At 48.6% G+C, this 23,012-nt stretch overlaps 1 protein-coding gene across 1 annotated transcript in view; it reads right to left on the bottom strand.

Annotated features, from left to right (window-relative positions):
- The window catches only part of LAMB1 (laminin subunit beta 1), a 42,327-nt gene extending 19,748 nt beyond the window's left edge, over positions 1 to 22,579 (bottom strand). Inside the window, exons 1-22 of the mRNA XM_032105248.1 lie at positions 22,392 to 22,579; positions 22,068 to 22,237; positions 19,625 to 19,760; positions 17,575 to 17,648; positions 15,525 to 15,713; positions 15,363 to 15,426; positions 13,682 to 13,884; positions 12,345 to 12,465; positions 11,987 to 12,175; positions 11,533 to 11,712; positions 11,003 to 11,115; positions 10,079 to 10,158; positions 7,427 to 7,562; positions 5,209 to 5,367; positions 4,365 to 4,492; positions 3,787 to 3,910; positions 3,046 to 3,250; positions 2,743 to 2,886; positions 2,415 to 2,646; positions 1,747 to 1,910; positions 1,068 to 1,292; positions 41 to 258 (exon numbers count right to left, since the gene is read on the bottom strand). Of these exons, the coding sequence (XP_031961139.1) occupies positions 41 to 258; positions 1,068 to 1,292; positions 1,747 to 1,910; positions 2,415 to 2,646; positions 2,743 to 2,886; positions 3,046 to 3,250; positions 3,787 to 3,910; positions 4,365 to 4,492; positions 5,209 to 5,367; positions 7,427 to 7,562; positions 10,079 to 10,158; positions 11,003 to 11,115; positions 11,533 to 11,712; positions 11,987 to 12,175; positions 12,345 to 12,465; positions 13,682 to 13,884; positions 15,363 to 15,426; positions 15,525 to 15,713; positions 17,575 to 17,648; positions 19,625 to 19,760; positions 22,068 to 22,237; positions 22,392 to 22,428 (3,291 nt within the window). The 5' untranslated portion in view covers positions 22,429 to 22,579. The remainder of the gene's footprint in view (positions 1 to 40; positions 259 to 1,067; positions 1,293 to 1,746; positions 1,911 to 2,414; positions 2,647 to 2,742; positions 2,887 to 3,045; positions 3,251 to 3,786; positions 3,911 to 4,364; positions 4,493 to 5,208; positions 5,368 to 7,426; positions 7,563 to 10,078; positions 10,159 to 11,002; positions 11,116 to 11,532; positions 11,713 to 11,986; positions 12,176 to 12,344; positions 12,466 to 13,681; positions 13,885 to 15,362; positions 15,427 to 15,524; positions 15,714 to 17,574; positions 17,649 to 19,624; positions 19,761 to 22,067; positions 22,238 to 22,391) is intronic.
- Positions 22,580 to 23,012: the final 433 nt, after the last annotated feature.

Raw genomic sequence — 23,012 nt, 5'->3', positions numbered from 1 at the left:
GCAGAGGCCAAACCTTGGGCACATGCCCGTGCTCCCTCACCTCGTTGCAGGCTGGGCCGAGGGAGCGCGCAGGGTCGCAGTCGCACTGCTCGCAGCCGGTGCCGCTGGCCAGCCGCCACGTGTGCGGGGCACAGCGGTCACAGGTCTGCCCCACCACGTTTGGGAGGCACCGGCACTGCCCCGTGGCCGCCTCACACCGGCAGCTCTCCGAGCCCTCGCAGTCCTCCCGGACAGTGCCCAGGTAGTTGCAGACGCACTCTGAGGAAAAGAGCACGGCACCTCCATGTCAACCTGCCCTCCTGCTACCAGACTGCCATGGCTTCATATCTAGTTTATTCTCCGAGTCTGCAGAGGTGTGGGCATATGCCAGCAGCCAGGCCTGACTGACCCAACACTGAATGACACCCAGCACTGCCCAAGAGTCCTCATAATGTCTGAGGCTGGCCACCTCACACAAGGCCACAGGAGTTCCTCATTCAAGCAGCCCAGCCCTCCCTGCTCTTCTCTTTTCCTCCCTCTGTACAACCAAAGCCCAGGTCTGCCCAACCCTTGTCAGTCAGCTACGGTGGCAGATCCGCTTGAAGTTGCCAACTGGCTGATGGCGAGCTCTCCTACTCAGTGACCTGCCTGTCCTGCTGGGCTGTGCCTGATGCTGCAGGAGAGGTAGCTCTGCCTCCCCACCATCCACTTCAGCCTCCTGTCACGGCCCTCATTCCCACTGCCTGCGCACACCTGTAGGGAGCTGCTGTAAACAAAAGCTAAACCCTCCCCCCACCACCTTATCTCTGGAGAAGGGATAAACAGAGACCTCTATCAAGAGGGTTAAAAGCTGCCCTCCTGCAAAATCCTCCTCTTTTCAGCAAATGTCTCTGTCCTCCCTCTAAAACGTAGAGGACCCCCTCCCCGCCAGGAGCCCCACCCACCTGCAGGGCAGCTGCAGGCAACTCCAGCTGGAAGTAATAAGGTTTTCCCTCCACCCCAAATGCTCCCAGGTAAAAAGTGTTCAGGTGTCTGCTGCTGCCCCCGACAAGGCTCGTGCAAGGGCTGCAGCCGTGCCCCCCACTCACTTCTGCAGTCCTGCTGCAGGGCGCTCCCGTAGTAGCCCTGCCTGCAGAGGTGGCAGTTTTCACCCTCGGTGTGATACAGGCACTTCATGCACGCTCCGCTCCTCTTGTCACAGGCCTCTGGGTCAGTGGTGTCGATGTTGTTGTTGCACTGGCACGGCTGGCAGGCGCCGCCAACCTCATCAGGGCTCCCAAAGAAGCCAGACGCACATTCATCACATCGACTGCCTGTTTGAACAAACAGGCACAGTGGGAATTGCCAGCACTAGTGCTAGTGCGCAGCCCCGTAACCAGCAAGGCAATGAAGACCATTAGTGGGGGGCATTAACTGGATCACGTTTAAAGAAACAGAGACTGCACTTGGTGAGACCACAGCAACTTGCTGCAGAGCACGGATGGTACCACCCAGGGCCCCAAGGCATGCTGCTCATCCAGTGCTGTCCTGTCCACCCTTTGCTGACCACTGGTCATCCTTCACCACGCTGCTGGAGATGAGGTTCGTGCTGGCGCTGGCATCACCTGCACAAGTCACTCTGCCCTGCCACCTTCCAGGTGAGGCAAGCCCCCAGCAACAACCCACTGATGCTGGTGCTGTGGTCACATCTAACCTATATACATACAATACCCTTCTCCCTGAGAGGTTCAACCCAACCAGCCACCCCTCCATACTCCCACCAAGTACCTATGTATCCCACGCTACAGACACACACGACTTGCAGTGTAACTGGATCCTGGTAACAGCCACTGGCAAACTGGCGTCCACTCTCGGGGCCATCAGGGCAAGGGCAGGGGCGGCAATGGTCACCTGATCCCAGGATGGGGTCTCCATAGTAGCCAGCCTGGCACCTGCACAAGAGGGTACACAGCATACAGGGAAACACACTGCAGCCTTGCTGTAACCATGCTCAGATTTTCTACCACTGTGAAGAACCAAAGGGCAGAAACATCCTCATGGCTGTCCCTTACCACTCACACTCCTAGCAGCTGTGTCCACAGACACAAATTTGTCTGGTTTACACCGGTGTAAGAGCAGGAGACCCACGGTTGGATGTCAGCCCTGCCACTGCAAGGCCTCTCAGGCGGCTTGCAATGGCTCACTAAAGGCCTGGGGTCCTGCAACGTGCTCTGGGTCACTTACACAGGTACTGCTGTGAGGTGCAAGGCTGCAGGCAGGGAAGAGGGGATCCCCACTCCCATCATTTTCCAGGACCACAAACCCTGCTCTGATTCCCAGGGCCCAGGAACTTTCCCTGTGGCTTCACACCCACCTGAGCACTAGCACCTGCAGCTGCTGCACCCACCCTGCTGTGGGGAAGGAGAGGGGCCAGGGAAAAGGCACACATGCCGTACCTCTCGCAGTTGTGTCCGGCTGTGTGGTCGCGGCAGCTCAGGCACTCCCCGGTGTAGGGGTTGCAGTCGTCAGCGTGGCCATTGCAGTGGCAGGGCTGGCAGCTGGGGAAGCCCCAGAAGCTGGGCAGGCAGCGGTCGCACTGCCGCCCGTACACCCCGGGGAAGCAGTGGCACTGGCCCGTCTCCATGTCGCAGAAGGCGTCGTAAGAGCCTCGGATGTGGCACTCGCACGCTGTAAGGAGAGCAGGAGAGGGGCTGAGTTTCCACGACAAGCCATAAACTCAGGGTCCCAACCACAGCACAGCCCAGAGCCAAGGGTTTAACATACGTCGGCATCCACTTGGCCCAAACCCAAAGGTGCCAGGGGCACATCTGTCACACTGTCTTCCAACAACATTGGGACGACACTGGCACTGTCCTCCATTGGGGTCGCACACTGAACTCAGAGAGCCCTGGGGGTCACACTGGCATGCTGAGCAGAGAAAAACATTGGAAAGAGTGAGCACTGTGGCACAGGACATGAATCCCCTGCCTCATCCCACAGACACACCTTCCCCATGCAAACTGCTCTGCCTGCAAGTGCCATCCAGCTCCCAGGCATGGTTTGCCCTACAAGTAGATGGTTACGTACATAAAGCAGTCTCATGCAGTAGTGCAGAAATGCTGAATATTATGTTCTTGCAGACATCTGTCATGGGAGTTTTCACAACACTCCTGCTGTTTTCCAAACACCGGTATCTTTGGAAAGTTTCCCACGCACTGTTCATGACCACGTCTTCGCCTGAGCCTCCCACTGTGAATATGTCCAACGATTTGCAGTATGGCATGAGAACAAGCTACAAAACAATTTTACAATGACAAAGTGTCACTACTTATAAATATCTTCCACCAAAATCGTGAAAATTCAGTATTATCCCAGTTTCTAACCTTTTTTTGGCTAAAAAACAAACAGCCAGACAGAATTTGGAAGGGAAATGACAGTATTTTGCTAGTTTTGGTGGAATACTTCTGGGTATCTGACAAATTCTAACCAAATCTACCAAATTCTATACATTCTGAAGAAAAAGATTGACACTGACATTGATATTCATGACCTACATGACACACATTAGCTTCCCCAAAGAAACTACAGGTCTGTGGATTAGCTGCAGTTCTGTAAAACACCTCAAAAGCCTCTTAGCAAAAAAAGAACTCACATACTTTGAGGAACTTTTGAAGAAACCTATATTGCTTTACATTGTTCAGTTGAAATCTGGCTTCAGCTGCAAGGAACAACACTGCAAAATACTACTTTGGATTTACACAGACACATGCCAGAGGAGATGCAAACTTTCAGGATTTTAAGAGCCTCCCTGGAATAAATTCTGCTCACAGAGTCAATGAGTGTGTATGGGTTCTCTGTCTCCGTGTCCACCGAGGAGTACTGGGGCAGCTCCAAGCGGATGGTGTAATTCAGCCCCTTCTCGAAGCACACAGGCCGTGGGAGAACAACATATCTGAGTGAGGAACAGGAAACAATCCTTACTTCAAACATACGGCACCATAAAGCATTTCAGGTGCCCCATAAAGCAATCAAGATAACGGAAAGCAGCCAAGACCCAACCGAACAAAAGCTGTGATGTGAGAGAGGCAGTTTGGAGGGTTGTGCAAGTCGGAACTGGAAAAGGCTATCAACAAGGTAAAGAGCCAAACCAGTGTTCACTGACAGGCTGTGCAAACACCTCCCCCTCCCTTTACTCAGTGAACAAACCATCTCAGAAAATGAGAATAAACTTAAAAAAGCTTTGATTCTACAGACACACCACTGAATGTTTTTATAACCCACTGGAAATTAATTTTCACCTATTTTCATAGAGGCTACAGCAAACTGAAAATGTGACATTTTTCTATTTCAATTTTTAAATGGTTTTTTTTTCTTTCCTCTCCTTTTGCCCATCCAGTTATACCAACCTGGATCCAGGTGACAGTGAGACCACTTGATTATCGTCATCAGGAACTGTGTTGCCACACCGGCTACCTGTGGGGATCTTGCCTGGGCGCGAGACACTGATCACAGCTTTTTCCCACTGATCAGGCAACTGGGGGAAAAAAGAGGCTCATCAGTATCAAGTAATAATCATAAACTTCTGGAAGCATCCAGAGCTCAGGCCAGGAAAAGTGTGGGCATAGACGGGGTGGTCACTGTGCTTCAGGGTGGATGGGGCTACAGCTGCTACATCAATGGGGCATCTACCAGCTGCAGGCGTGGGATGAGAGCAAGAAGCAGGTGGCCAGCAGCCCCATCTGCATGGGGTTTGGTGACCTCCTCTTCCCTCATCTTTGGGTCCTGCATCTGAGTATTCACTGCAGTTAGTTGCTGACAAACTCTAGGCAAGGAGATGGAGGGATTTTTCTCTTTCCCTTCATTCCGTGAATTACCAGAGCCAACTGCTTGCAAACTCTTGGCTGCAGGCATTCAACATCCAAGGTGGGCAATTTGTTTCCCAAGGTGCATGATGGCCATCTGGCCAATAACAAATTTATAAGCTAATCTGTCCTGATGAGACTTGTCATTTTTTAATTTGCGCATTAAACAGGTGCTGAAACAATGCAATAGGGAAATAAACTGTAAAGCAAATAGTACTAGAAATAGTCAACATCATCTTGGATTTTCATGCATCTCAGACATTTAACTGAGCACCTGTTCTTGTCTTTGAGCCCTGATGACTCCTGAAAGTGCCAGGCTCATGTCAGTTGTGAAGCAGGACAGCCAGCCCCTGCTGAGGGGCAGCAATGCCCAGACTCACAGACCCACCTGCGGCTCATAGCGGATCAGAACATCATATTCCATGGAGTAGGGGATGTTGTCAATGTAGAATTCCAGGTATGCCCCCTCAGGGACCCTCACAAATCCTATGCCTGTCCATGATGGTGTACGGTCTGGCGTGTACTGGCGCTCTATTATGTTCACTCCCTACAAAACGGAACAGATATTTCAATACCCCACGGGGGCACACGAAGTGGGGGGGGTCTGCTGATGAATGACTTCTGAATCACAGTATCCACTGTTTGCATCCCAGACAACACAAATTCTCTTTTAAATCCATATGTGTGCACACCATTGCCCCTTCACTTAACAACATAACAAATGCAAGAGAGATAAAGCAAAACAAGACTGCACAACTCTTCATTTATTTCTCTGCTATGGTGCAGAATTAAATTTAAAAACTTGCTGTGAGTAACTAATTCACCAGCTATGACATCTCTTTTACCATACAGATTTCTACATCGTACTCGTAGCAGTAGGATTTACTGCAGTGGTACATTACTGTTCCATCAACCACCCAAGCCTGAGTGCTAATTGCTTCCTGACTATTCCAGGCTGTTTCAAACCAAACCACTGCTCAAAATAACATTTAAAAAGCAGATCATGGCTTTAATGAGCAGGGTGTCACTAAAGAACAGACATCCTAATCATCAATAGATAGTTCATAGCCAAATCAACACATGGTCACCCTTTTCAGTCTGAGGTGTCAGGTTTTTATCTATTTTTTATATAAAGCAAAGAAGAGGAAAAAGGTAACAGAAAATAGAAACATGGTGCTCAAATTTCCTGTTTCAAACATATCTGTATCCATGAATAGTTCTCTCCACAGAACAACATCCTGTGCATTCCTAAGGAAGCTGCTTTAGTAGAAAGGGATAAATGTAAGGAAATGTCTACATATATACGTATCACTTCAGGATGTCCTCTAACGTATTCTCACACTCTTTGAATAGAGCCTGGCTGTAAGTTATTAGCCTTTGGCTTTGCATAAAGATCAGAGCTCCCCAGAAAGGATGGCAGGCATGACACGAACAAGGGCATGCAGCTGTGAGGAGCAGAGGGGCTTGGCACTGCCTGTGAATCCCTGCAACCACTTCATTTTGTCTTGTGCTGGACCCCCCACCTGGGAATTCAGAGTTTTAGTCTATCATCGGATTTGTGAGAAAGCTTTTCAATATTGGTGTTTTTTTAAATTGTTTGTTCTGAAGGTTTCAAAAGGCAAACCAGCAGCACATCCCCTTCCTCTGCTTGGCAAGGTGGATTTTCGTGCTGGGCTCCTCCATCCCTGAGCCCTGGAAGGCGCTTGGGTACCACCTCTCCAGTTGGGCAGACACAAATACACCAAAAACCCTGTGCCAGCTCATGTGACCTCTGCTGTGGTACAACTTCTGCTCTGCGCTGTCTTCCCTTTCTGCAGTTATCTGAGAGCAAAAATCCTCTTCCTTGGCTGAAACTGAAAAGTGGTTGCATTTTGCTCAAATAAATTAGGGCACCGAGTGCCCTGATTGTAGGCAGACAAGGATCTGCTGCTTTAGAGAAACCATTATTTCCATCTCCCTGACTCCTTGCTGGAGGCAAAAGTGATTGATGTAATCACCTAGCTGCTGTTAATGAACTAAAAGCAAGGCTGTGTGATGGGCAACAGAAAGAGCCAGAGACCCTGTCGAACAGTACCAGCAGGCAAAACAAGCTAGAGGCAACCTCACTTACAAAAACAGTTTTTTGCACAATCAACTATGGTTTTAGTCACTAATAAAAGAAATGTTACTGATGTACAGAAACTATAAAAGCTGTGGCAATGTGCTTAAATGCGCGCTTTGTTCACTCCCAGTTTCAGCGGCACCAAAGAGAAGAGCCAGTGTCTGCGTCCCACCCCTCTTGAGATAAGAGGAGAAGTGGATGTGGTGGGTACACATGCAGTGGGGTACAGAGGGGGATGGTGACAGAAAACTAACTGTACAGTAATGATCAAAAAAACAGGTTTAAAAAGAAAAATGGCCATTCGTGTCCCCTCAATTACTACCTTATTTATTGATACTAAGATTGAAGAGCTACAGGTTAACGGTTTACTGATACATTTCAGTTTTGTGTTTTCCACGTTAATTGCAAAACACACAGGGTATAAAAGACACCTCCAAGCACCAACTGGTGAAACAACCTGCCCACACCTCTCCAGATACTCCAGACCACAAAAACTGCTACTCACAGGACCCAAGCTGGCTTCCTCCGCCTCGTAGATGTAATGATCAAGCGAAATGAAGTAATAGCCAGGCTCCACCTGGTTGCACTGACGTCCAAACATGTGGGGCCGGCATTCACATTGGCCAGATTCACTTGAGCAACTAAAACGGAAGAGAAATGAATTTACAACAGATCTTGGCTATGCTGACACAGTGTTAGAGCGATCTTCCACTTTGACATTTTAAACGACACAGGAGGAGAAGCACCACTGAACACAGCAGACGTGACGTGCTCTGGGGCTCTGCAGCTGGGCCATCTGCACCACTAAAGCAGGAGCACAGTCCTGGGTACAGACTTGGCTCAACCCAACTATCACTCTCCCAAAACAACATCTAGGCTCAGGCTGGAAGCAAGCATGGACCAGAGACCACTTCCAGCAGGCAGTTCGCAAGCAGTTTCCTTTGTTTGGATGGTGAGAGGATTTCATGCTATGGATGCAGTGGTTCCCTGGGGGACAGGAGTTTGGGGAAGCTTCACTTGCTACCAGACATAGCCAAGAGGCACATCTGCCCTGCAAGCCGAGGGCAGCCTTTGGCTCCAAGCTTGCAAGCCACACAGGCAGCATATCTGTTTGTATGGTCTCAGGCAGAACAAGAACATGCATGACCCTACATGCCCCAGGATGCTGAGCTGCTCTCACTTGTTGCAAAGCATCCAGACAGGTCACCATCAGCAGCTACACATGGGGAAAATTATCCCTGGCTGCTTTAGAGTAGGACAGACACAACCAGTGACATGGGGCAGTCAGGGCCATCACCAGAACGTCTGTCCAGAGTGACACACAGATCTCCCCTTCTTTCATAATGAGCCATTTTCTTTACTCAATACAGCTCTAACTCCAAACTGCTTTGGCTGTTTTATTGTCCCCAGAGTGTCTGCCCTGCATCATGAAGAACCCTTGAGCACATTGTAATTTTGCACACACCCAATCACACCTTTCCAAAGGAATGTTTTTTGGTCCACCAAAATACACCTCTTTCTTTAAACTTGAGTGGGATTTAGAAACATTTTTTAAAGGTAAATGCCTCTGGTTTCCATGAAAAATCTCCAGGCTCCTCAAGCCTTCAGACCAAGAGCAATTTTTAACTTAAACTGTTTTTGAAGTTGTAGAGATGCACTTAAATGTTCACTCCGAGATGCCAGAAGTGCCTTAGCTGTCCCAGAAGAGGAGATGGGAAGTTTCCCCTCTGGGGAGGCAGTAACTCCACCACCTGGGTTACACCACAGGGATGAATTTTGGGCGAGGCACAGCATCTCACACCCTGAGTGGGAGCCAGAAGGCAGCAATTCAGCAGCTGAGGAGAGGAGCCCTGAGGAGGGCAAAGCTCCCCCTTCCCGATGACGTGAGAGAGAGAAGTCAGGAGCCAGAGCTGGGCTTTGTGACTCTTTTGTGGTTGGAGGAAAGCACAGCTGCTGTCTGCCAATGCCAGGATGCTGCACATCCCCTCCCCACATGGTTTTGCAATCAACAGGCTCAGTGCATGGGAAACAGGCTGGGCCATGGCTGGGCTGTTACCCCAAAGCCCTGGAAGCAGCTGTGCTGGGGGAGCTGTTCTGAGCTGTGTGGTGTAACCCATCTGTGCGCAGGGAGCAAGCACGGGGGAGTAAATAATCCCTAACATCCACACTGCTGTCTGCCAAGGGCTAATAATTCACTCGGGAGCAGACAGGAGAGACGGCCCGTGGGACATTCCCACGGCAATCCCTGATGCAGATGGGGTGTCCGTAGGCTGTGACAACCTACGGGAGTCACACCAACAGCAGTCCCACACTCCTCCAGTGTGGCCCCATGGGCTCCAGTGGGAAACAGTTCATTGACCCCACTGGGAAACTTCTGTGGCTTTAGACAAAAGCATGACATTTCAAAGGGTTTGTGGAATGAAGGGGAGATGGGAAAAATAAAAGCAAAAGAACATGCTGCTGTTGATGAGCCAGGGGTTGGACACACACCTAGCATGTAGAGAACTGCTCTGGTCAGAGGAGCAATCTGGCTACCCAGCACCCCACTGACAGGGCATCTAAACCAGAAGCTTTCCATGCTGATACTGATGGATGCATATTGAAAACCTACAGTTTTCTCTAAAAAGCATCCATCTCCCCAGTGGGCACTTGCAGGTCCACATCCAATACCATGCAGCACCACTGCAGCAACAGAGCAGTACGGTGCAGCTAGCGTGCTTCCCCCAGCACCAGTGGGCAGACAGACTGGCCAAAGGGAGATTTGGGAGCACAGCAAGAACCAGGCCTGTCCATGTCACTGCCTGATTCCTGCTTTCATCGTGTAAGAGCAAAGCTTTGACATGGACCATACCCCAGGTTACAGCCAAGGCAGAGCTTAATCCTTGTCTGGTTCCTACCCTGGCTGACAAAGGCAGCGCTACACTAAAAACAGTTTTACATGGTCACTTGCATCAGTGGCACAAACAGAGGTTGCTCAGCACAGAAAAGACATGGGTACTCCTGTCACCCTTGCTGCAATCAAGACCTGGCACTTTCTGAAGCAGAAAGATGGGTATCAAGCATCCTCCCCCAGAGCACATTGAGCCCTGGATGTTGTGGGTGCAACAAGGTGAAACTGGGAGAACAATGACAGGAGAATCACCGGGCTGGGACTCACTTGTTGTTCAGCGCTCCACCCTGGTCGCAGTCGCACGGCCGACATCCGTCCATGTCATTGCTCAGGCCCCAGTGCTCAGGCTGCAGAACAAAACATCACCAGCACTGTAACCTGGTGCAGACTTAGTTCCATCTAACACAAAGGCGTATTTTTAAAAACTTAGCATAAACTATCCCAGACTGCCCCACAACCCATGAATCCTGCTCCCCTGGTTGTGGGTCTACCCCCACAAGCACCAACACCACTTCCCCACCTGCTCTCCTCCTACTCTGTTGAAGATTTCAAGGGCAAGAGAGCTACATGTGGGGTGGTGGCTATTTGTGTGGGACACTGCCCTTGCAGGGCTGCTACTCTGCAACTTGCTTGCTGGATAGACAGACAGACAGACTTGTTTGTTTGGTTTTTCCATGCAATTCACTGCTAGGTAAGAGTTTCTCAGTGTTTGTACAAACACATCCAGTTATCTGACAGTGTGTTTCTATAACAGTCCAGCATGCATAAACGCTACATGGAAATGTAGGTGTATTAAATAATCCCTGCCTAAAATAATGGCCTGTTTAGAAAGCAATTTTTTTGGTAACACTGTTTCCCTCACCATTTTGTCTTTCACCCCAGCAAGGACTTCACCAGAACTGCCCCAGATCCTTCATTATCACAGAGCAACCACAGGTCTCCTAATGTCTCATTCCTTATGGTCCCAGGAATTAAACTGGATGCTCCTGTCTGCCTTGACATGCATCCCAGCTCCCCAAAACACAGCACACTTCATGGCTCCTGACAACCCGAGGTGTCCTCCCCAGCCTAATGCCAGGCATGGGCTAGTAGGCAGTCAGCGACAGTGGCCAGCACCTTGCTCCACGCTTCCCACACTCCAGCCTCCCCCACACCAGTGTCTCCTAATTTATTTCACGGTGAACTACTTGCCAGACATTGATTGCACTGCTTTCCTGTCACCAGACGCTTACAATAGCAGTTTCCTGTCTCCGAATCACAAGGATTCCCCCCAGGGTGGGTACCCAGAGGATTACACGCACAAGCTAGATTGGGAAATACAAAGAGGCAGGTCAAAAGCAGGATTGGAGTTATATTTTAGACAGTGTTCAACTTAAATATATACCTTAAAGTTTCCCCTGAATTCCCCAGGACAGAAATTAATTTCACTCTTTCCCCACCACCCATTCCAGTAAAACCTCCCTGGCTTAGAGACTTGTAATTGAAAAGAAATAAGGAGGATTACGCTATTTCCACTGAATACACTAGAAGGATCAGCTGGCAAACTATGTTTTAAGGGCTAGTGGACTCCAAGCTACAGCAAATCTAGAGCAATGTTCTCCCTTTAGCAAAAACGTGAAAAAAATTTTAAAAAAATCCATCCCACAAACCATCTTCTCCCACACAAACAGCACCTCAAAGAGTTTTTGATCACACATAAAGGAACATATGGTTTTACTCACACTGACAACCCGCTGGGTCATCAGCACTCAGGCCATAGAAACCTTCTTTGCAGAGGTCACAACGCTCCCCCTCGACAAATAATTTACAACGGCACTGTCCGGCAATGAGGCCAGTGGAGAAATCAGTGTAGCGATCGCAGATCCCACCATTCTGGGAGCCAGCTGGGTCACAGTTGCAAGCTAGGAAGGAAGCATTGCACATGTTTTATTAACTGCTGCAAAATTAAAGGCCAAGTCTCACACTGAATTATTGAAACTCAGCTGCTGTGTAGAAAGACTGTCACTCCTGCAAGTATTAGGCATGACATGGGTTGGACATGCAAGGACCAGGTAAATTTCCAGATTCTCAAAGAAAAAACAAAACCCAGCCAGGCTCACTCAAGACCTCCAAGACAATCCCCTGTCCCCAAGGATCCCAAGGCCATTCCCACACTGTGGATGGGGCTGCACTTACGCTCACAGACGTCAGGGTCCCGCAGATCTCTCTCTGGGTGCTGGAAGTAGAAGGGCTTGCACTGCTCACAGTTGCGTCCCATGGTGTTGTGCTGGCAGTCGTCACACACGCCCCCGCTGGTGTTCCCCGTTGTCATGTACACAGCCATGTCGAAGTGGCACTGGCTGGAGTGGCCATTGCAGTTGCACTCTGTGACAAGGACAAAGCAAAGTAAGAGTCCTGGGGGAAGTGCAACTCTGCAGAAAAGACAGACCAGTGTCAACCAAAGAACATGAAGGATTTTACACATGGTCACAAGTTTCCAAGTAACAGAACATAATGCTCATGGCACCCAGTTCTGCATTTTACTCCAACTCACTTTTGCATGCGTTACTGTTGCGGCCTTCAGCAGGACGCCAGGGTAAGTCATGGTAGAAATCCAAACACTGCTCACAATTCAATCCTTTGGTATTATGTCTGCACATGCAGTGACCATGAACCTGTAATCGAAAAAAAAAAAGGAAAAAAAGAAAGAATAAAGAGTTTGTTATAAAAGAAAAAGAAAAATCCCAAACCATTCCACAGTTAATGCAAAATAAAGCAAGCACATAATGGACATATACTTTTGGAGACTTTAATCCATGTAACTGCATTTAGAAAGGCATAAAGGGCCATAGGAATGTTCATCACCTGCCCAGGTGTCCTCATACAGATTTGTCCTTCTTTCCTTACTGAAACTAGTGCCTGAATAAATGCTTTCAGAAATAAACACCTCAATAATCACAAAAGCCTACTGGAACTAAAAGTTAGCTGTTTACTAGCTGTTAATTAGCTATTAACATGCATCTATTTATAGGTCACTAGCCCAGTGCCCTCTTTCCAGCCCTGCCTTGGTTCTCAAAGCAAAGATGGGGTTTATCAACATCAGCCCAGGCTTTGCCTTCAGTGTGTATAGAACAAGCACGAAGAAGACCAACAGTGGTTGTGTAACAGCTGCTGCAACAGACTGGCACTACCAGCACTGCAGCCATGATGTTAAAGGCAAAGCTTGGGTGGAGACACTGATCCAAACACAGAGCAGTGGAGCAGGCCTGGACAACCCACACAACCTTCCCACATGCTTCCACATCTCCAACTAGTTAATAACTCACCCATTAACAGGGTGCTATTACTGCTTGTCAGGCAAAAATCATGGAGAAAAGCAGACCCCAGAAGGGATGTGGCACTTGTGCAGCAGCACCCCATCGAGGCAATCAGGGTTTTCCTTCAAGGCCTGTGCTTATTAGGGCTACAACCTCCACTTCTCAGCTGGTAACAACCAATACAAACATAAATTACGTTTGATTCATAGGTGTTTCAGCCTTTGATGCCTCTATTCACTTCAGCTTTAAGGTAACCAAGTCAATGCATACACTGATCTCTGACCTAATAAGGTTACACTCCCTTTCTTCATTCCTACCTTTTCATTTCATCAGCTCTTTAACATAATTAGAAAAGGAATGTTAAAACAATTATCACCTAATCTGAGATCTGTGTTTGATTAACACCAACAATGACAGATGTGTTGGCTGAGGAGTAATAATTTAAACAGTTTTGTTGTCTGAAAATCAAGCATGCAGAGGTGAGGGACAGAGTGTCATATTTACATTTGTGTACAAATCACTTAAAAGAGGCACAGACAAGAAGAGTTTTATGCAGAGAAGTGTGACTATTTACCATTCCTTCCACTTCCTCATCGAAGCCCTCCACTGGCGCACACTCACTGGCGTGTCCGTAGCAGAAACAGTTCCCGCGAACCACCATGTCATAGATGGCATAGTAGTACTTCTCTCGGATCTCCATCCTGGAGTCCAAGAGGTTATCTCCCAGCGTGTGCAGCTTGACGAATTTCACTCTCAGATTCGTGATCTTTAACAGGTCTGCAGGGGACACGCACAAAAAAACCCTAACCAGCGAGCCCATTTTGGAATCATTTACCAGATACTATACTGAATGGGAGAAAGCCAGGAGTGACTTCCTAAGCATGCTTCCTATGGGCAAATTAGATCAGATTTAATTTCAGCACCTACATATCACTTCATACTCCCCAAATTAAAAAAAAAAAGAAACTACATTATTTTACTACAGGTTGATAACTGTGTAAGTAAGTTTAAGCATAATTAAAAATACTGGTCTATTTTATTAGAGACATGCACAGGCACATACACAAATGTTAAAGGCAAGCATAAAGCACCACCTAAAAGACATTGGTTCTTTGGCGTTTTAAAATATGAGATGGGCAAGGACTTGACATTAAGAAACTGCTGCCAAGTGGACCATGAGCTTTAAGAGTTACGAGACTTTTGGAAAAAGTCTTAGTTGGAAACAAAGACAAATAATTCTTCTTTTGTATACGCCCAACTTTCCTAGCAAATATAATTAGTTACATTTTGTGGAAAGAAGCAACACCCCATCACGGACCAAATACAAAGAAGTTCTTGAAGGATAACCCCTGGGAATACAATATTGCAGTAATTAATACCATCTACATGTTTACTTTGAATCCTGTGTAATTTCTTATAGCCTTGAACTAGGCTTGAAAAAGCACTTCAAGCCCATGAAAGCAATTTCTCCTTTAAAATGTTGAGTAAAAAACCAACATTAAACTCATAGCAACCGGCAGACACTCCTCTACTTCACATATTTCCTTTTGCTCCAGGTAGCTTTACACTGAGGGCCATGAACCAAACCTGAGAATGCATATTAAATCAGAGGTCAGCTTAAGGCCAAGCACTGCAGTTCCCTCAGGCCAAACGCCCCACAAGGTTTCTCTTTAAGCCACACTGAGCAACAGATCTCTCCACCTCTGCATTCACGGATTGCCATGACCATACAGGAACATTACAGCAAGCTGTGGTTTATAACCACATCTGTGTGGCCCAGCCATGCAGTGCTACCATGGCCAACTGTTCCAAAGCCACGACTTCGCTCTGAAAAACAAACCACGACCCCATTGATTTTAGCTAGAAACACACAATGAAGTAAGTACCTTTGTAGCGCTGTTTATTTGCTTTCTGAATACTTACAGTCACAGGATCACATTCCAAGGTTTCTCTTGGCAACTGCATGTATTTTGGGGAGAGGGGTTCTTCAATGAAAATAAATTCCTGATCAGTTAAGAAAAGGACCAACTCCAATGAAGCATGGAAGAGCAATCCCTTGAGTTCACAACACTGATTCTTACTGCCCAGCACATCACTGTCTGAGCCAGGAAAAGGAGCCATACACAAAGGTATTCATATGACTTCAAAACTGGTATTGGGGCTAATGCATGACTTTGTTTGTTGCTTACCATTTTTTGTAAGCAAGTAAGTACTGAAATGCTTTCAAATCAGCCTGAAAGGAACTGCATACATACTCTGAATCCTTGGACTGTATGGATCTTCAATTCGAAAAGCAGGATCTAGAACACGATATATTACCTGGGGTAAAAATCAAACAATGAAAAGATTCAACTTCAATCTGAATTTGTAAGCAAAAAGTCTACACAATAAACATACTGGAAGAAAATGCCTCTGACCTCTCCCTCTGTTGAAGGTTCAATGTCAGAGTATCGGGAATCACAAATTATATCATCCACTTTCTTCATGGGTCCAGTTGAAATCCCAGGAAATGAGCTCTCACAGTCATAGGCAAAATACCTGTAAACTTGCCAAGTCTGTCCAAAGTCAGACGATCTTTCAATCAACATTGCAGCAGGACGGAATGTCTAACAGAAAAACAAGAGATTTTATTTGGTTAATTATTACTTGCATTTACATTGAGCCTTGTTAGTGTAAGCAGTCCACTTATCTGGATAATAATCTCTCTCCCCGCACCAACTATTTCCAATATGTGGAAATATTGGAAATATTTTTCTGATGATATTCAGCTTTCTTCTCAGAGGCAGATACATGAAGTAACACACATCAAACCATAGACTACCTGTCTCCAAAAGATGGCACTCATTGGCCAAGTGCCTAAACACACAGTAAGTAAGAAAAACTTGTAAGTTTTTTGGATTCCAAACCCTTTCTGAAAAGTGGAGGTTAAAGCAGGGCTTTACAGAGACAGAAGGATTTTTTCTCACTGCTTGTGGAAAGCAGCACCACCTTCCTTGCTGTATCTCTTCACCTGGTCTTTTACAAAGGACCTAATGGGCCTCCTCTCCTGCTGTAGGGACCAGGAGGCCACTGTCAGTGCTTCCCACCCAGCTCTGACGCCCAGAAGTTAACTGCTGAGCAGGTACCTCTGATGCTCAGAGAAGCCCCAGCATCTCCTACCTCTTTGTCTGATCACATGACCTTCTGCAGCATCTCTGACACTCAGTGCCAGCTGTCCTCTGTGCTGCCTTAATAAAACCTTCTTTAAGGAGATTGAGAGGTTCAGCTTCATCCACTCATGCTGCACTTGACTCCCCCAGTCCCCAGTGACCCTCCTCCAGCTGGCCTTGCCCACACTCTGTCAGGCTGCATTTGCTTCACACAAACCAGTGTCCTTCTTACCTACATGTATTCAACTCTAGAACAACTAACTAATGAGATTTTGAAAATATTTTTATCCCTCTGACCTAAAAAGTATCATGTTTTAATTTATGTGCTGCCTTCCAAATATTCAGATATTAATTTAACTCTGGCTTGTACCTACCAAGAAATGCCCACAGTCTCTTCCTTAGTTTTATGTATTCAGAGGATGACGTCCCAGAGCCAAGCACAAAAACATTTCAGTCACAGCTGGGAAGAAATTTTCTCTCTCCTTCCTGGCTGAAAATATCACCCAACTTAGAAACCAGTACCTCACCCAACAAAAATATTTAGCAACCCAGAAGTAAGGCAGCTCAAGTGTCTACCACACAAAGTCCACAAAGTATCATTAAAACTGTCTTTCCCCTGCAGTCTTCCTCCTGACAGCAGACCAAGCTGCAGCACCGGGGTACAATGGCTGCAGCACCCACATCAGGTCAGGGGTCTTTTGGGGGTCCCTCACTGCTGACTCCAGCAGAAAGGACCAGCTTCCCACTCAGCCACCACCTTAAGGCAGGGGGAGAAACCCTAGTCAACACCACAGGAAGAGGAACCAGCTGTCCTAGAAAGCTGATGCGTAAAAACGAAGAGATTAATTTGTCCACATGGGAAGAGCATTTAGGATGTACAGGACATAACCTACCATTCCAAGACATCTGTTTGTAAAAAAACAAAGACACTTAGTGTACAGATGTTCCTTCTTCCTGAAGACCTTTCCATTTGCCAAATGAAAACTGATACCATGGCCAACTTTTTTCAGGAAAAAAACCCTTGCTACTATACAATTTAGCTAACAATCTTCTAGAACACAACCACCAGAGAGACACACCAACACAAAACCCAGCTTCAGTATGACTCCTTCTTCAGCCTCACTGGAGTTCAAACATACGTCACAACTCAGCCTTTCTGCATGACTTCAGCACTGGTTAATGGTTGGCAGCTCCAAAAAATTCAGGCCAAACAGCTCAGACAAAGCCCAAATCCCAAATTTCAGACAGACCTGAAGGACTACGAGACCTCTTGTTTCCTCATGTTTTAGGGTTTGGGGTAAGGCTGTGGCTTCCTTACCTTGAAGGTCATAATGAGATGAGTGAAATGAAACTCAGCCTCCAGGTTCAGCTGGATAGTCACGTTTTCCAAACCTGCAGGGGCAGAGAAAAGGTGTTCAGCAAGCAAGGACACCTGCCAGTCTCTGCATCTAAATTCTGCCAAAGCTCTTCACTCTGCTGGCTCACAGACTATTTTCTTTACCACTTGGCTCTGCTGTGAAAAAGGAATATGATGGCTTAGTGCATTCCTGGGGTACAGGGGGAAACACCAAGGACCTGCTGAAGAGTATCACACATGGAATTCCTGTGCATGATCAGCACCAAACACACCGCACCCAGAGCATGAGCCTGCAGTGCGGTGATTTCAGACTGAGAACTGTGGCTGGCATCACCGGATTTTGGGCAAGGACAGAACCACCACGGGCTGAGTCCTGGCACCAAAGCCCCCAGTACAGCTAGGGATGCTGTGCCCAGACCTGTGTGGTGGCCCCAGGCTGTCCTCCCACACCACAGCCTCTCTGGCAGCAGCAGCAGCTTCTACAGCCCTCCCAGTCTCACTGATGTCTGCTGGGGGCCATTTCCTACCATTTTTCTCTCACTCTGGACTCTCCTGGCCACAAGAACAGCTCCTTTACAACCTAGTTTTGAGACACTCCTAAAGCAACTATCACAACCCTGCTTTGTGATCCTGAGGGTTAAGAAAATGGTGAGAGGCGAAAGGTTTTCCAAACTCTGCTGTACATCTACCTGCGGTCAAGGACTCTACACAGAAAGGAAGAAAAACAGCTACCAATATTATTTTGCCTTGTGAAAAGAGCTCTCGAAACACCTGGATACTAATTATACTGTAGTTAGAAAAAAAAAATAAAATCAAGATTTACAGAGAGGAGAAAGGGTAAGAAATGAAAATAATAAAACAAAAAGGCACTTAAATTTTTGACCAGCTGTAACCTTCTGTGAAGCATGCAGCAACGGTCCCTTACACTGTATGCCTGAATAGATGAAAACATTAATTGCACAGAAAGAATCATTTGTTTTTTATTGTTGAAGGACATTTTCATGACCTTATGAGCTAAGAACTTTTCTGTGTGAATGCTGCCAAGCCTGTTGCAAAAAACATGAATTATCTGGAATGCTGGAAGAAAGCTGCTGGAGGCAAGCAGCTTGCTAGGCTGATCTAAATGGTTAAAAAGGATTTAGTGAAAACCTTTCTTTAACAGGCAGCAAAACTGTTAAAAATATTACCTTTTTTTTTTTTTCATATACAGTAAGGCTGTTACTGCCAATGCATTTGCAAAAATCCCATCCTGTCCAGCTGGCTCTAAGGCTTCAGGGTAGGACTGCTGTTTGAAAAACCCTTGCTGCCTTGTTTTATGTATGAAGGCATGCCAAAAGCATAACCAGAAAAGTAAAACAGGCAGAGGAAGGATTAAAACAAAAAACAAAAACCCCACCAAACTAATATGCAATTTTTAACTAGCTGGCCTGTTTCTGCAGTTCACTTTATTGTTTGGCATATAGTACAGAAATTCAGGGAGCTCAGGAGGGAGAAGACAGCTTGTACGGTAAGAAATATCCCTGGCTTTACTCTCCTGGGATAGGAAAAGGAAATGGGAGGTCTGCAGGCATGGCAGCAGCCCCCAGCTCTGTGCCCAAACCTCCTCCTTCTACAGCCTCCAGCCCAGTGGCGCGGGGAAGCCCTGTTGTGCTGCCTTGGCAGCGCAGCCCTGGGATATTTACTCCTGGAAGGCTGCTCCGCTCCTGCTGCCCAAATATGAGGGAGATCTGAGGCCAGTGTGGAAAACTCTTCTCTTTAGGAAAGGATTCTTGCAGAGTGCTTGGACGGCTGTTTCCAACACTTCTGGAGGACTCGGGGGGTTTTGTTACAGATTAAGGACCGCTCCAGGGCACACAAAAGCAGCCAGTTTTACTCATCTCCTCACGCAGCATGATCCTTCACAGGGCAGTAATGAGCGGGCCAGCGATAACAGCAAACCCACAGGTACCCTTAAACAAAAGGAGGGAAAACAGCTCCCAGCCCCGGAAATTGCTCTGGACAAGCCGCATACCATTTTCCGACTGCCACCAGAGCTTCAGGCGATTTGGAGCGAACGTGGTGACGACATTTTCAATGAGGTGACTGTCGGGATTGAGAGTATCGTGGAAGGGATCCTTCGAGTCACATATGAAACATTTTTTGTCCTCCTGAAACAACACGATAATCAGCGTTACTGATTTTATCCATGGGGCAGTAGTCGCTTCCTGCAGATAAGAGTATTTTCCATCCATATCACATTCCACTCATTTTGCCTGCAGGAGTCATCAAAGATATTTTTTCACTGAAATGCTAAGTGTATTTACCTTTATGAATTAATGCAAATTGCCAAACGGAAAATATGCCAGGAATTCCATAAACTTCATTTTTAGGGGAAGCATGTTTTCAATCAAAATTGCAGTTTCAGGAAATCTCTTCCAGTGCATGTATGGAAGTGGAATTCAAAACCAATGGCAGCATATACAGAAAATTGCTGAATTGCTTCTGTAAAAATGCACACGTGCAAAACTGCATCGTAACAACTTGTGTGAAGTAACTCTGGCTTTTGGAGATGCAAGTTGCCTGCATTAGGGATACCTCCCGTGAGGCTCAGTGCACATCAAGGGGCCCTCAGTGATTTAGCCCTTTTTCTCTGAATTCAGCTTGTCAAACTCCTACCCAAACCTTGTCTCTTCACCTGCCATTGCAACACCAAACTGTGCACATAAAGTCCATTTGCACACATTACAAGGTGTGCCCAAGCAAAACCAGCTCAGAGCAAGTTTGGCATGTGCTGTTTGGGAAAACTGGAAGCTTCTTCACCAGGGGGACAAAACCCCATCATGGCTATTACTACAACCAGTGCTATTTTTGCATTGTCCTAGTGCCTAAAACCACCACTTTGTGATTGCAAGGTAGGGTGCAAACCAAACCAAAAGGGAGGGTTCCTGCCCAGATCAGCGGGACAAGGCAGATGAGGGAGAGGAAATAATAGGATGGCAGTGAGGGAGCCCCAATACACCAGCAACTCATCCTTGTCAAAAGCTACACAGGCATCGTTCCTCCAGCACGTTCATGGAGACAAGCACAATTCTTTATCAGCCAAGAATGTGAGAACTGGCAGGTCTGCGCCACACAGGCTTTCCATTTCACCAGTTCTGGCTTCAGTGGCTTCTCCCAAGCTCAGGGATTCACCTCCCACGAGCCCTCAAACACTCCTCCAGCACAAAGAATGGCAAGAGCAGAGGTCCCAGGGAAGACGATCTGTCTGCTCCAGGTTTCTCTCCCCCTGCACCTCATGCCACAACTTGCTCCTTCTCTGACTAAAACTGAATCCTAGAAGACCTAACTCTGCAAAGCACTCAGCGCGGCCAAGCCCCATGTTACTAAGAGGATACTGGCACTTTCCCACGAGTTGTTCAATACCACACATTATGGTTCAGAACTAACCAGGGACATCCCAAATGCTGAACCGGGGCTGGGAGATCAGGAATACGGGCACGTGAGAACTTCTGAAGTGATGTTTTTTACAACGGCACTTCAACATTTTTTGAGACAAGAAAACATAACAAAGCACCTTGGTTACTTTGTTCTACCAGAGATGCTTATATTGTTAAAGTCAATTGCAACATACTCTGAAATCCCACGTCAAATAAAGTATTAACTCTAATAAACAGAGCTTATATGGTAAAACTAAATGTGGGGAAGGGATGGGGGGGAGCTTTGGTAACTTCAGGGCACAAATGAGTCAAGTGCTACAGCCCCTTCTGCTTCCCATGGTTTTCCTTCCAAGTGCCAGAATCCGGCCCTATTGTCTCCACAGTAATTCGTCCGGAGATTATCCCTTTACTTTCAGTTCAACAGAGTTCCACGTATAACTGATAGTTTATTCTTCTCCATCCTTTCTGTCTCAGAGATTTTAAGTTTGATGAGCTGCTTCTGGCTTTAAAAAGCAACAGCTCACCAGATGTGCTGAGACAACTTTATTTGCACCCTTTCACTCCGAGACTATACACATGTAATTACATTACGGGGACTTTGGACAAAACATTGCCGGGCCCTACAGCCCACTCTCCATCAGGAAGCTGTCTAGACGGCTCCGAGCGAGCCTGGAAATAAAGGATTAATTGAATTTACTGCGGCACATTCTTCCTTATTGACCTCGATCAGGAAAGGGGGATCGGGAGCCAAAAGCCGCGAGGGATTCCCTGGACTCGGGGCTTGGGGTACCGCATCAGGTTGTGGGGTCCCGATGCTGCCCCACCGGAGACCGCTGCCCGCGCCTCCCTCCCGCAGGCGGCGGCTTGTCCCGCCGCCCCGGCCCGGGCGCTGCCTGCGGGCGTGCGCCCCGCGCAGTCCCCGCGCCCCGCGCAGTCCCCGCGCCCCGCGCAGGAGGCGATGCCCGCCCCACCGCCGGCACCGAGCGCGGCAGCCGGCGCGGTGCCCGGGAGCGCTGCCCGCCCGCGCCCGGCGCTCACCTGGAGGTGGCTGACGATGCAGTAGGGCTCGGGCTGGCTGAGGCCGCAGGTGGAGGAGGCGGAGAGGCGGGCAGCGCGGCCGATGAGCAGGTCGCCGGTGGCGGGGTAGCAGCTGCCCTCGGCGCAGCCGTAGCTGTACTCGGGTTCCTGTGCCGCCGCGGGCCACAGCGCTGCGCGGCCGCGGAGGGAGAGAGGGGAACAGAAGGTGAGAGAGGGGAGCGGGAGCGCGGCCAGACTGCGCGCCCCGAGCCTCCCCGGCGGGCGCTGCAGAGGCGCGCCCAGCCCGCCGTGCCCCGACGGCGGCCGGAGCAGAGCGGGAGTTACCGAGGCAGCAGCAGAGGTACAGCGGGAGGCGGCCCATGGCGGGCAGCGGCGGGACGAATCGGGACAGGATGGGACAGGACGCGACGGGACGGGACGCGGCAGCCCCTCCACGCGCCACCGAAAGCCGCTGCTCCGGCTGCTCCACGCAGGCGCCGCCGCTCCCGACCGCGGCCCCGCGCCGCCGGGCGCCCCCCGGCCCTCCCCCTCCTCCTCCTTCCCCCCTCCGCACCCGCGGGGCTGGGCCGAGCCCCTCCCGGACGGCCCTCCGCCTCGGGCAGCCTGGCCCTCAGGCGGGGCGGGGAGCGCAGCCGTCGAGGATGGGCAGGTCAGTAGGGGTGGGAGGCGGGCTGGGGAGGGGAACTTCGGCCCTTCTGCAGCCAGGGAGCCCGGGGCGGGGGACGGGGAACTACAGACCCCCGGCCCGCAGATTGTGCTGTTCCGCTGCAGCGTCGGGAGCGGGGTCGGGGCAGGATGCGACAATCGGAAGGGGGTGGTGGAGAGGTGGGAGGAATCACCAATCGGGTGCCCCCCTCCCTGCCCCTGTCGGTGGAGAAACAGTGAAGGAATGGGGTTATTGACCTCATCCTGTCTTCTGCTGGTAGTGTGGATGGAACCGGGCCC

Source organism: Corvus moneduloides, chromosome 4 (assembly GCF_009650955.1).
Source record: "Corvus moneduloides isolate bCorMon1 chromosome 4, bCorMon1.pri, whole genome shotgun sequence".
Lineage (NCBI taxonomy): Eukaryota > Metazoa > Chordata > Aves > Passeriformes > Corvidae > Corvus > Corvus moneduloides.
Note: the sequence above shows the minus strand (reverse complement) of the source record. Positions and strands in the feature narration are given on the sequence as shown.